This window comes from Telopea speciosissima, chromosome 9 (genome assembly GCF_018873765.1).
Source record: "Telopea speciosissima isolate NSW1024214 ecotype Mountain lineage chromosome 9, Tspe_v1, whole genome shotgun sequence".
NCBI classification, from domain to species: Eukaryota; Viridiplantae; Streptophyta; class Magnoliopsida; order Proteales; family Proteaceae; genus Telopea; species Telopea speciosissima.
Genome location: NC_057924.1, coordinates 35363464 through 35375786, shown reverse-complemented (window position 1 = coordinate 35375786; position 12323 = coordinate 35363464). Strand labels below are relative to the sequence as shown.

Here is a 12323-nt window from a genome sequence, read left to right as displayed (position 1 = left end):
TTCCAAGCTCTGGAACAACTTAAAAAAAAAAAATAGTTGTCATTCAGACCATAGTCAAACAACAAGTAAGGGGTCCCATGGATGCTCATGTCAAGAGGCGGACTTCTGAAGAGGTTGTTGCAGAAAGGCACGGTAAAGGTCCCCAACAAACTACAATGGAGAACCGTATGAGATCAGAGGAGGAAAGAGATAAACTTCGTTCTTACTTTGCAAGGTGGGCTTATGAAAGCGGTGTTCCATTCAATGCCTTGAGGCTAAGGGGCTTTGAGGAGTTGGTTGAGGCAATTGGACAGTATGGGCCAGGTTTCAAGCCCCCTTCATTTCATGATTATAGGGTTCCTCTATTGAAGTCTGAGAAGGAAAAAATTGATGAAATAAAAAAGAAACACACAATCTCTTGGAAGAAAGGGTGCACTCTCATGTTTGATGGGTGGACAGACAAGAAAGGAAGGCACTTAATTAATTTTCTTGTCAACAGTACAGAGGGGACATTCTTTTTGGGGCCTGTGGATGCATCAAGTCAAATACAAGATGCGAAAATGTTATTTGAGTTCCTTGATAATAAGATTGAGGAGATTGGAGAGGAGAATGTGGTTCAAGTGGTCACTGATAATGCTTCCAATTATGTTGCTGCTGGAAGGTTATTAATGGAGAAAAGAAAGAAGTTGTATTGGACTCCATGTGCAGCTCATTGCCTAGACCTTATGATGGAGGAGATAGGCGATATTAAAACATATAGGTCCGTGATATTGAAGGGGAGAAAAATTACTAGCTTCATCTATAGGCATACTCGCTTTCTTGAAGCTATGAGGGTACATACAAGAGGAGCAGACTTAGTGAGGGCTGGAGCAACCAAATTTGCATCTTCATTTTTAACACTTCAAAGCTTATTGAAACATAAGGATAATTTGAGGAAATTATTTCTTTTTGATCACTGGGACAATTCTAAGTTGTCACATACAAAGGCAGGGAAGCAAATTGTTGAAATAATTCTTTCCACACCTTTCTGGAATGGTGTGCAAGATTGCTTGAGAGCATCATTGCCTCTTATTCAAGTATTGAGGATAGTAGATGGAGATGAGAGGCCTGCATTGCCTGAAGTATATATTGCAATGGAAGAGGCAAAGAAGAACATAAAATCAAATTTTAAGGGCATAGAAAGAAAATAGAAGAAGATCATAAAAATTATTGATAGGCGTTGGACAAGTCAGATGGAGCGACCAATATATTTGGCTGCATTTCTCCTCAATCCAAGCTAATAATTTAGTGTAATTGAGAAGGAATCAGATGAATCTATAGTCAACTCCTTGATGCATAAAGCAAATGATGCCTTTAATGATATTCTTACAAGGATGGTGCCTGATACAACCTTACAAGACAAGATCAGTGCACAATCTGCTGCTTATACTGGAAGTAATGGAAGTTGCAAAGGAGATGGCAATTAGACAAAGGGACAAGTTGAATCCTAGTAAGTAATTTTTTTTTTAATTTATATTGTTTAGTTGTTTCACTTGTTTGTACTTTGTATTTTGTATGTTGATTTTAATTTAATCTATATTTTTTCTTATATATATATTTATAGTCGTTTGGTGGGAAAAACATAGAAGCTCTACACCTGAGCTTACAAAGCTTGCAAGGCGCTTACTTGGCCTTTGTTGCTCATCCTCTGGTTGTGAGCACAATTGGAGCATATTTGAGTTTGTGAGTAACTGAGTACTTTAGTACTAAGTTAATTTTAATTTTAATTTTTTATTTTTTGTGTAGTTTTATGAAAGAATGATTTAAGGAATAAAGGTGATATTTGTATATTGTTAATTGTTCTTCAGATTCACACCAAGAAGATGAATAGGTTAGAGCATCAACGTTTAAATGATCTTGTCTACATCCAGTATAATCTCCGTCTTCAAATAAGGTTCCAAGAGAAAGGGAACAATCCAGAAATTCTAATCCATTGGTGCTTGATGATCTAGATTAGAGTAGTGAGTAGATGACTGGCGTATCAGATGATGAATTAGTTCATCCTGGGGATGATCTCACTTGGAGAACTGTATCAACAGTTTCTGGAGCATCTTCATCGTTTCATGGCACCAATAGAGCAAGGAGGTCTGGACCATCAACCAGTGGAGCGGCTCCAGCATTAGCCTCTTATTCACGGCGCAGTAGGGTCCGTGAGGAGTCTTCAGATGACGAACTGGAGTTCGGGTTGGAGTTGGAGCAAGAGGATGTGCGTGATGATGAAGATGTTGAGGATGATTTTGGTATACAAAGTAATGTTGTGGGCAATGAACAGGAGGAAGAAGATGATTTGAATATATACTTAATTGGGAGTAAAATTTGAAGTAGTGAAGTACTTCTTAAACAATTTGTATTGGAATTTGGATGGTTTTTTTTAGACTTTTCCTCACTTTAAGTATTTGAATGTTTAAGCTTTAATGATTACTTAATTTTGGCATTTTACTATTTTAGGTTATTTTATGTTTTCTTTTATTGAGTATTGATTAACAGGGTCACATGAGTAGAAATATAGTGGATGACCTTAGGGCCTACTGCCTAAGCATTCATTTTGGCATCATAGAGGTAAGTATAATAATTTACCAACCCTTTATGCTTTATATTTAATAATTTATAATGTTGTTTCATACTTTCATATTTATATGCTATATTGCTATGATAATATGATGAACTTAGTTTGTTAATTTGTTTTTTTGGATGAATATCTTGCATTGGTTTGACTCTTTAATATTTATTTGGCAAAGAAGTAGAATTATATAATTTTTAATATACTATTTGTGCCAAATAAAATGGTTATATAAAAAAAAGAACACTAGAACGCCTGGATTATTGTGTTTTTTTTTTTTGGTAGAAGGATTATTGTATTTAATGATGTGTAATACTAGATTTATGACATTAATTAGGCATAAAGTGTAATGCAGTTCTAGATTGGTAGGAGACCAACTAGAAGCCAATAACCAGGATCTGCATTGAACATGTAAATCGATTAGGTCAACTTAGGTGATTTTGGTCAAGTTAGGGTTAGGGTTTAATGGGACCTAGGGTTTGAAGGTAGGGTTATGCTAAGTTGATGCAGGGGAGTCTTCCAGTGAAGGTCTTGTTAAGTTTTAACAAGTCTAGGCCTTTTAATTAAAATTGGCAGCAAGGTTAGGGTTAGGGTATCGGGTTTTTGAAAAGAGGAAAAGACGGATTTTTAGGGTTTATGATGGTCTGATGAGGGAGCAACTTGGATCGAGTTTTCCCAAGTATGAGAGGAGAATTTGATCAAGTTTGGTGTGATTTGGCTGGCTGGTTTGGTCTGGGCAGAATTTAGGTATTGGGAAAATTGAAAACAAAAAGGGGGAATCTTAGGGTTTGGGTTGTGAGAGGATTAGAAGAAGAATTGTTGGGGATGGGGATGATTCAAACTCTTTGTTGTTGCAGAAATTCCTTGGCAACAGCTTGTTTGATGGTGAAAACTTGAATAAAAATAGAACTTAAAAAGTAGAGCTTCAAATAACAAAGAGAGCTTGAACGAACCACCTGGGCTTCACACCGCAAGGTGTCGATTGGATCAAACACCAATTAATGCAGATTCATCACCGAAATGGGCTTATTTTATTAGGAATAAGTCTAGGGTTGGGTTATATATATGTTGGGCCTTTGATCCCATAGTTTTACTATGTAATAGGTCATTTTTATGGGCCTAAAATATAGGTAGTAAGATTGCATACTGGATTAGCTGATTTAATTCCTTAGTTTTTATTTTTATGTAATTAGTGGTTATGTGATCACTTAAGTGATCATGTGACTTGGTTAAGTGGTCATGTGATGTAAGTTGGGCTGGATTAGGACTCTATAAGTCCAGCCATATTTTGAGTCTATTTCCTTTAGTATTTCGGTTTCCTAGTTAGTTTAAGTTATCTAATAGGTTAAGGATTGGGTTAGGCCTTTCCTTCTTAGAGTAGAAGTCTATTTTGAGTCTTTTATATAAGGTTGTAAGGGGGCAAAGCCTTGAATACGAATTTGATTAATGAAAAAGCTTTTGCTTGTTGCCATAGCTGCTCCTGCTCCTTCAGAGTGTTGCATCCTTGTGGGTTTATCAAGGTGGAAAGGGTAGGTGGATCTCCTACGACTCCTTACGTCGTGACGGCTGGGAGGATCTCCATTGAAAGTGGTTCTATCTTTCTCCAGTGCTCAATCCAGCCAGTTAGTTTAGTTTTCTACAATTGTCCTTCTCTCCTAATCCACTACAGCTTTCATCCTTCATCAAATTCAGCCCAAATTCCCATTAGAACCCTAAAACCTGCAACTATTCTTCTTCCCTTCTAAAAGGTCACATGCAAGGTGATTTTCGCTAGAATTTTGCCCAGCCAAATCTAATCGTTAGAATCATCTCAAGTTTTGTCCTAATGTTCTTGAACCTAATTCATTAACTCAATTTCAGTTTGGTGCAATTCTGACATACAGATCTGTTCTTGCTATGAATTTTCAATTCTACCCTTATTGTTATATTGTTCTTCTGAGGTCACAATTAATATACCTATTCTGTTGATCTGTTATTGCTGATTCTTATAGGCTAGATTTATATTCGATTACTGAACATAACCCTAATTTTTTATCTCAGAATTTCCTAGTTAAATTACTGTTTTGCCCTTTTCCTAGTTGTACTAGGTTCCCCCATATTAGCTGATCTAACCATTGGATCAATTTCAGCTTTTCAGCATTTGTTCCAGTCCATATTTGGTAAACTCATATGGAAATTGGGATCATTCTAACCATCTGATTCTCTATTATCAAGATTTTCCCTAATCTTAACTACCCTTTGATGAAAAGATCCCGGTTTGGTTCCTAGTTTGATTATTCGAATCTAGGACTACATTACCAATCCCACCAGCCTTGATTAAACACAAGACAAAAATCTTCAATGGAGATGAAGAGCAACAAAAAACTTTTCATTAATATCAAAATTCGTGTTCAATACTTGCCCCCCTTACAACCTTATATAAAAGACTCAAAAATAGACTCCTACACTAAAAAGGAAAGGCCTAACCCAATCCTTAACCTATTAGGTAATCTAAACTGACTAGGAAAGTGAAATAACAAAGGAAATAGACTCAAAACATGGCTGCACTTATAAAGTCCTAATCCAGCCAACTTAAGTTGTCATGACCACTTAACCAAGTCACATGATCACTAATTATATAAAAATAAACTAAGGAAGGAATCCCGTATGCAACCTAATTACCCATATTTTAGGCCCATAAAAGTGGCCTACTACATAGAAAACCCATGGGATCAAAGGCCCAATATGTATATAACCCAACCCTAGACTTATTCATAAGCAAACAAGCCCTATTTGGTGGTAAATCTGCATCACAGTGGGCATGGTTGACATAGTTCTACTATTGTATTAAAAGGAAAAGAGCACAGTTAATGTGTTGGATCTTTGACTGAGTTAACACGTAATTCTCAATGCATGAAAGTCCCATAAGAGTCTTTTTCTAATAAAGAAAAAATTGTAGCCTCAGATGTACTTGCCTAATAAAGAAAAATTTTCAAGGGAATACACTGTTCTACCTTTCTCTGTTTTAAATAGCAAGTTTATATGGAATTAAAACTCGTGTCTGTTGGGTTCTGCCCCATGGAAGGTTTTACTTGCATAACCTTCTAGCTTAGTTTGGTTCTCTTTCCGTTGTTCTCCTTTCCTTCTTCTCCCTACTGGAATTTAGTACTTCTGCTCATATCCTGGAGATTGATGCATATAAAGTGTGACTCGGATCATCATATTTCGTTCAATTATGGGTGAGTGATTTTTTAGTTCTCGCCTTCTAGGTTCATTCATTGGCTGGTACATTTAGAGAGGAGTGGTCGGTCCTGGCCACTGTATGGATGGGAGGGGGGAGAGTGTTTGGTCCTAATTATTGTGTATGGTATCCTTCTAAATCAAAATCAAGGAAGACGGGTTCTATTCATCTTTCCATTCCAATAAATCTTACTATGGTGCTTCAGAAATGTCTTGTTGTTAGTTTTGCAAGCTGTGGGTAGAATTTTGTGCTGCGGTCCTTCAATATATACTGTAATCTCCTACAAATACTGTAGACACTCATAGGTTTTACCATTTTAATCGCTCTCAGTTACTTTCGATGCAGAGTTGGGCTAGCTTTGCGCCTCCAAAGACAACTGTCAAAAGAATTTTGTTGCGAGAAGAACAAGCAAGGGTTACTGTGAACGCCGTAGTTCTCAACAGCATGAGGGATATTCTGATGCTAGCCGGAAGGGCCAGACCACATCTCCTTCCATGTACATATCCATGAACAAAGCTAAGTCGCTCAAATTTCAAGAAAAAAAAGGTAATTTGCTATGTTTGTTTTCACTTTCCATATTCTTGTGTTACTGCAGATGTACAGGATAAACCATTAGAGCAGAATTTTGAATTTGAGTCAACTTTGTTCAAATGGGCTGGTGACCGTTCACAGCTATTGCACACTACAGGGTTGAAATCTCCTGTGATACAAGTAACACAGAGAAGCAATCTTCAATCTTTTTCATTGTCAGCAGCATCCGAATCATCACCCAACTCTGTTCAGAATAACACGAGGGAGACTGGGGATTTGGCAGCTGACAGATCAAACACTGGTGTGAGTCATGTTGGGAAGTCTGATTCATCAACAGTTCAATCCTATCCATTCTCTTGCACCAAAGCTAATACACAGTTTGAAGCTCTCAGGAACCAAATACCATCAACACGCTTGAATTTACCTCAGCAAACTCCAGTACCACAAAAGAAAGCACCAGATGTAGAGACCCAAAGAGTCGATCTCCCACATTTGAGTACGGAAGGAATTGCTTAGACAAAACCAACGGGAAGTGCGAAACGTGAAGCTGTCACTCCAGAAAAGTATTCTGCAGTGCCTGAAAAAAGTCAGAGCTCATCATTCCCTGCTGTGTCTACTTTCCCAGTTTGATGCAGTAACAACCAAAATCCAGCCTGGTATTACAGCATCAGCTTCAGCAGTTTCTCCTGCAATCTCAACATCACCTTCAGTCTCATTCCCATCTCCCACGATTTCTTTATCAACAAATCCTCCAAATGCTTCACCCATCTCATTAGCGTCCCCACCATCTTCATCATCAGTCATGTCATATGGGGGATTATTAACTTCCAAACTTAGTACAGAAGCTGGTAAGATGATTCCATTACCAATGCAATCTTCAGATCCTTCTGGTCTGACCCCCTTTTGTTCAGGTCCTTTTCAAGCCCCAAAACCCAGGCTTTGCCAGCTATTCAATCTGTTTCTACAATTTCAACATCTCAGGCACCTTTTACAGAGCCTAAGCCTTCAGTTAGGGAATTTGATCAAAAATCAGATGTGAGTGCCATTTTACAAGCTCAAGTTTCACACCCTATGCTTGCCACTGATGAATCTACTTTGAAGCCAGAGCCATCCGTACCACCAGAACCTGCTGCAGGTGCAGCTTCAACAAGATTGGCATTTGGAAGCCAGCCAAGTTTCAACAATGTATTTAGTGCTGGTCCCAGTGTTGCTTCCAGTTCTAAATCTGAACCACCATCTGATGCAACTGGTTCATTCCCAACATCTCTTTCATCTTCCAACAGTGCACCCGATGGAAAGAAGGGAAGTGTGGAAATTACAAAAGAGGATGAGATGGAGGAAGAAGCTCCGGATATGACAACTGACCTGAGCCTGGGAAGCCTTGATGGGTTTGGTATTGGGTCAACCGCCCTTTCAGCTGCACCAAAACCCAATCCATTTGGTGGTCCATTCAATAATGTGGCATTGAATCCAACGTCTACATTTACTCTTACTGCCCCCAGTGGGGAGCTGTTCCGACCTGCTTCTTTCAGTTTCCAGTCTCCTTTCAGTTCCCAACAATCTCAACCAACTTCTGTGGCTACTTTCTCTGGTGGCTTCAGTACTGGAAGCACTCTTTCACCTAGCACAGGAAGTGGTTTTGGCCAGCCAGCACAGATTGGACCTGGGCAGCAAGCATTGGGATCTGTACTTGGTGCTTTTGGACAGTCAAGACAATTGGGCTCCAGCTTACCTGGTAATGCTTTTGCCTCTGCAAGTGGATTTGGTGGTGGTGGGTTCTCAGCTGCTGCAAAAACTGGAATTGGATTTGGTTCTGGTAGCGGGTTTACTGGCACTTCTGCTGCAGGTGGGTTTGCTGGTGTTGCTTCAACAGTTGGTGGGTTTCCTGGTGCTGCTTCAAGTGTTGGTGGGTTTGCTGCCGCTGCCACCTCTTCTGGTGGTGGTTTTGCCGGAGCTGCCACTGGCAGTGGGTTTGCAGCAGCTGCTGCAGCAGGTATTATCTATTTTTATATAATTGTCTACTTCGATTTTGCTTTGCCAATCACCTGAGCCTGGTCAGCTCAGGGCCAATTGGAAGGTGACAAGGTGTCCTTTTACGATTCGTTGAAGTCTGATCATGTGCTTTGAACAGGTGGTGGGTTTGGGGCTTTTGCCAACAAACAGGGAGGTGGTGCTTTTCCCACGTTGAGTGGCAGCATGGGGGCGGCTGGTGGACCAACATCCCAATTATATACACAGATGAGGAAGTAGTGGAATACCTTGGAGTAAAGAAGTCATATGCTTGCTCGCTTGGAATATGATTTTGTATATACGAGTACACGAGATTTTACATCTTTTGCTGCAAATTTTTATGTCAGTATTGATCCACCAATCCAATGAAAATGATCAGAGCATTGAGGTGAAGTTGGATGAAGCCATAAATCTTCTGCAACTGCTACTGCGAGCTGGGTTTACTATTCCATTTAACTTCTCATGGAAATGGGAGTTAACAATGTAAAAATAGATGCTATTTTCTTCCCTTAAAATTACTCTTTGAAATTAGATATTCCATATCCTTCCAATTTTGGAACCTTGTTTCATTTGAAAGTCCATGGTTGATATTGAAATGTATTACTCCTTAGGTTTTACTGTGGGTCAAACAACGGTCCAGGGATCAGACCATGGTTCCTTAGGGAGACCAAGATATTTATCCTCAGGGTTTTGCACGCCCTGGGTTAGCCCATGGTGTCCCATGGGTGCCCTATTTAATTTTTAGAGCTTCCCATGGTCGCCCATGGGAACCCTGGTGCATCCCTGTTAGGGTTTTTCCTTCCCTCATGTGTCCCATAAAATTTATTATCACAGTAGGGACAAAGAAACTCATCCCTAGTCCATCACATGGCAAGAGGGATCAATCCCTGACTCGAATGCGCAGCGGAAAAGGTCGATTTGATTTTCTTTCGCATCCCATGAACATTAAATATTTAAAACAAAAAGAAATTATTCAAGAACTGTTAACATGGTGAGTCTCAAGTGTTGCTCCTCCAATAGATAGTGGTTCTTCCTCCAAGAAGCATTTCGAGCAAACAGGTCTGAACCTCAACTAGATTTGGGTTTCTAAAACCCTAGCCCTCAAGAACTAGAGAGCAAGAAGAAGAAACACAAGAGAGAGAGAAGGGGAAGCCAAAAACTTGGAGAGGGGGTAGCTTTGAAAAACGTGGAAAACTTCCTCTCCCACGTTTTGGTCTCCTTTTAAATAAAAAAATTATTCAATTAAATCCTAATAGGATTTAATATAATCACAGTGAGAGTCTAACTCTCTCTCTCCTGATATATCTCTTGATTGGCTCTTTTTGTCTATCTCAAAGTCCTTTACTAGGTGAAGAAGCAGAATCTAATAGGGAATGCGTTAATTAGCTACTTTATTTAATTATCAATGGATAATTATAATTAGCACAAAAAACCATTAATTAAATAAAGAGCTAATTAAATTAGCAAATTCCAAATAACTCCCTATATGATAACTATTTATCATATATAACCCCCCCCACTAATCAACACCATCATTATGGAATCTAAGGCATGTACACATGTACTGTCAAACCCCAATCTATAGTACATGTCCATATAAGAGCGTCTGTGCATCTGATCGGGTCCTACAAAACTCAATAAAATACTTTGTTCAAATAATTATAAATAATGTATCATTTTATGTAAAATAGATTTTTGCAAAACCATTTCCAAAACTGCACTAGATCCAGATTCTGATCCGATCATGCACAGACAGTCTCTATCTTGGTGTTCCCCAATCGGACAGTGGTGACCGTGTTGGATAACTCCTTCACTCACAAAGTGTTTACGCATTCCCAGAACACCGGCTTTGACTCGCTTGAGTCTCAGTCATTGATGAACCAAAGAATGTGATCACACTTTGCAGTGACAGGGTTCCCTCAGGCCCAGGGTGTCGGTGACACATGTCTATCCCTTCTTACATCTGACAGTAATACATGACGGAATCGACAAAGTAGATTCTTCGTCAATGCACACATCAAACATGTGAGCACTCGCATTCGTATCCTGACATCACATGTCTAGGCATACCCAATGCGACGACCATATGATAAGGGTGCCCAGCCCAAACCCTAGTCGTGACTACCATTTTAAGTAAAACTTAGGGACACATAATGCTCAAAAAGTTTATATCGCATGTGACAATATCAAACTAAAATGTATAAATGTTCAATACAAAAGTGAATCGGTTGAACCGGACCGAACCGAGTTTGATGGACACACATTTGTCCAACATTTACCGTGTGGACTTTGAAAGCAAAGGACTAATTAAGTAGCATCAGTGAGTGAGATTACAACCAAGGGAGCAGGAAGCTTGGAGGACCCTTTTTTTTCTCTGTTAAATGAAAAGCTTGTGTTTGTTAATCAGCAAACCCCTCGTAAGTTGCACACCATAACAATAGATGATACTTGACATGTGAAATACCAAGCACACCATACAACAACCACAGGTACTACTCCACCCCCTGTCCTAGTCCTTGAGTTGGTTACTACTGCAACAAGAAAGATCATGAGAATTTTGTGCTATCCATCCTTAACTTCCTGCTGATAAATGCGTGTTATTCGTAGCATTGGTAGAGTTCTGAAGATTCATTTCTAGTACTTGGAAGTTGTACTTGGTCATATGGCATGGAATAGATTGTTAATGGGTAAGTATGTAGCTCGTCAGATTTATTCAATAACGGTTTATCCCATGATATTAGGGGCATTTTCTTACAGTTGTGGCCACAGCAATCTCCTCTTCAGACTCCAGAATCCATATTGGATCTTTGGATGAAGTCCAGAATCCATAGATTTTTATCCCAAATCATCTGTACACATAAAATAATGCTTTAAGAATAAAGTGTGTAATTATAGTGGATATTTATACCCTTTGTCTATGATCGTTAAGACTAAAATGTGTTAAGTTATCCCTAACTTTATACTCGAGCAAATTTAGGCTACATGTAATACTATAGTAAATTTTGAAGTATAAATACTGTCAAAAGAAAATTAAAGTTTGGTTACTTTTTCATGTAAAATTTTCTTGGGCCTAAGTCTATTATAAGTGGAAGTTACCAATCATTATGCACTCCCTAGATTAACTACCACTAACTTTTTTTTTTTTTTTGGGTAAAACTACCACTGACCTTATGATACATGTACAGATGATTTGGGGAAAAAATCTGTAACTATATCCATTTTTATGTCATCCTTTTATTGAGAAAGTTTTCCTACACAGCATGGAAAGGGTTCAGCCACCATCCTAGGGTCATACATCTCCCCTATAAACAAATGGTCAAACATACCTCCCCCATTGTTGCGCAATACCCTCTCCCGACCATTCAAAAGTCACTGTCAAGGGATTCCCCTTCACCTTGGCTTAATGAAAACTTGGTCCTTCCTTTTATCATTTAAATGGAGTCTAAATCCTTCATCATAGATTCAAAAGATAAATATGAACCATCCATATTTATGGTCTTTTAATCTAAATCATATATTTCCGCTCGATATATGGAATTGAGTGCTGGGTAGTTAAGAAGCATATATAGATAAGCTAAGATAGTATAGATGAGGATCTTGAGATGAATGAGCGGCAAAACAAGGAAGGATAAAATAAGGAATAATCATATTTGAGCCGGTTTGGGAGTAGCCCCGATTAGAAAGTTGTCTGAAGTGGCATGACCATGTTCAAAGGAGGCCTTCAAATGCTTCAATTCGGAGGAATGGCTTGATTTAGATTCAAGGCTCTAAAAGAGCTAAGGACATACCCAAAAGACATGCATAGTTTAGGTATTGTTTGAAGTATGAAGTCGAATAAATCTGATTGGAGGACAACGATCTGTGTAGCTAACCCCGTTAGTTTGTGTAAGACTGTTTTATAGTTGATGTTGTTGTATGTATTTTCTTGACTTTTAATTTTAATATTTCGCATTCTCAAGGATTCATGTAGGCATAACCGACCTA

General features: G+C 38.7%; 1 protein-coding gene across 1 annotated transcript; it reads left to right on the top strand.

The window, feature by feature from the left end:
- Positions 1-77: 77 nt before the first annotated feature.
- Positions 78-1970, top strand: LOC122638845. The gene is made up of 5 exons (XM_043831695.1): positions 78-640; positions 785-1121; positions 1281-1437; positions 1583-1701; positions 1827-1970. The coding sequence occupies exons 1-5, from the start codon at positions 78-80 to the stop codon at positions 1968-1970; spliced, it is 1320 nt and encodes a 439-aa protein (XP_043687630.1).
- Positions 1971-12323: the final 10353 nt, after the last annotated feature.